This window comes from Pinus tabuliformis, chromosome 5_1 (assembly GCF_031772625.1).
Source record: "Pinus tabuliformis cultivar Carrire ecotype Pingquan chromosome 5_1, CPIR1, whole genome shotgun sequence".
Taxonomy (NCBI): Eukaryota; Viridiplantae; Streptophyta; class Pinopsida; order Pinales; family Pinaceae; genus Pinus; species Pinus tabuliformis.
Window position 1 is genome coordinate 273,761,858 of NC_142305.1, and position 1,635 is coordinate 273,763,492.

Sequence of the window (1,635 nt, forward strand, 5' to 3'; positions counted from 1 at the left end):
GTGTAAGAGCCTGAAAGGGAGCCCCAGTCTCTTTTGTCCTTAGAAGTGGCCTTTGAGGGAGATTTGCCTTGAAGCAGATCTAATAGTAATGAAGCTTCCCCCTGCAACATAAGGGGAACCTCCCCCAGATTCCAACAATCCTAGAGTCTACCGGGATCATACTTCCAGTTAGATATATCCCATAGAGTGTACAAATTGCAGGACTGAAGCCAAGCTTTGATATTTGCTAGACTTCCCTTGAATTAAAGGTTGATCACCTAGAATCGAGTCTTCCCAGATTTTGATTTTTCTCCCATTACCAGGGATCCAGTAGAGATAATGGCTGAATTTCTCCATAGCAGAACTGCAAAGATTGAAGATCAGAGATCCTTTTAAAGATCTTGGGGGCTTATCCAAGCATCTCAAGCATTGCCCTTGGAAATATTTCTTCCAAATGACTCTTTTACTCCAGCTAGAGTTTCCAGAGACTAAATTCCACAAGATCTTGGATCCCAAAGCAAGGTTTTGAGCAGCCAAGTTACGCAGGTGGAGGCCTCCTTCCAGAAGAGGTCTCTTGAGAGTCTCCCAATTCACTAAGTGGAGCCTTCTATCGTTGTTGTTCCCACCTTCCCACATAAATCTTCTCAACAGACTGTCCATTTTACTAAGAAAGGTTTTGGGGGCAAGGAGAATGGAGTGTTTATATATAGGCATACTTATAAGGACCGATTTCATAAGGATGACTTTCCCTGCATTATTCAGCCAAGAGGCTCCCCAAGCTTGGATTCTGATCTTTAGCTTGTCGAGCAGTGGCAGCCAATGAGCAACTTTAGGCTTGGATTTGAAGATTGGGATCCCGAGATATTTAAATGACTCCCAATTTCGAATTCCATCCATTTCTAAGATCCTTGCAATATCTGACAGCTCCTTGATCGAGCAATTCCAGCCATAGATAGAGCATTTTTGAAAGTTAATCTTGCTGCTCGAGAACAACCTGTAAATGTCCAGCTCCTTCTTGAAGGATCTGGCAGAGTTTATGTTGGCTCCTCCAAGCAGCAAGGTGTCATCGGAAAACTGGGCATGATTAATGTCTTTCACCTTGTGAGTCATTCTGAGGCCAGGCAGGGTTTGAATCTACTGGTTATGATCGAGTTGGAAACTGAGCACCGAGGCCTGAACAACATAGAGGAGTGGAGACAAAGGACATCCTTGTCTAAGGCCCCTAGAGGCTTGGAAGAAGTCAGTAGAACGGCCATTGACCAGTGGCGCGATCCATGGCGAGGCAATACAGGCATTCACCCAATTTATGAAGGCTGATGAGAAGCCTAACTTCTTCATCACAATGAACAAAAATTCATGTCTCACCCTATCAAATGCGTTAGCCAGATCGAGCTTAATCACCATTCCTTTCTCGTTTCTTTGGCAGCTAGAGTGAACTGCTTCTTGCACCAGCACAATGTTGTCCAATATCTTTCTTCCTTTTATGAAGCCGCCTTGATTTTCAGGGATGATGGCTGGCAATATATTCTTAAGCCTGTTGGCAATTATTTTGGAGACCAGCTTGTAACTGGAATTGCACAAGGAAATGGGCCTAAATCTGCTGAAGTCGGAGGCGCCTTTCTCTTTTGGGATCAAGGCGAGAAAGGCCGAATTGAT

The 1,635-nt window shown here is 44.3% G+C and overlaps 1 protein-coding gene across 1 annotated transcript; it reads right to left on the reverse strand.

The window, feature by feature from the left end:
• Nucleotides 1-257: 257 nt before the first annotated feature.
• Nucleotides 258-1,089, reverse strand: LOC149164434 (uncharacterized). Its single transcript, XM_089429478.1, has 2 exons — nt 447-1,089; nt 258-343 (listed from the first exon to the last, which is right to left on the reverse strand). Exons 1-2 carry the CDS (start codon nt 1,087-1,089, stop codon nt 258-260), a joined length of 729 nt encoding a protein of 242 aa, XP_089285604.1.
• Between the last annotated feature and the right edge of the window lie 546 nt (nt 1,090-1,635).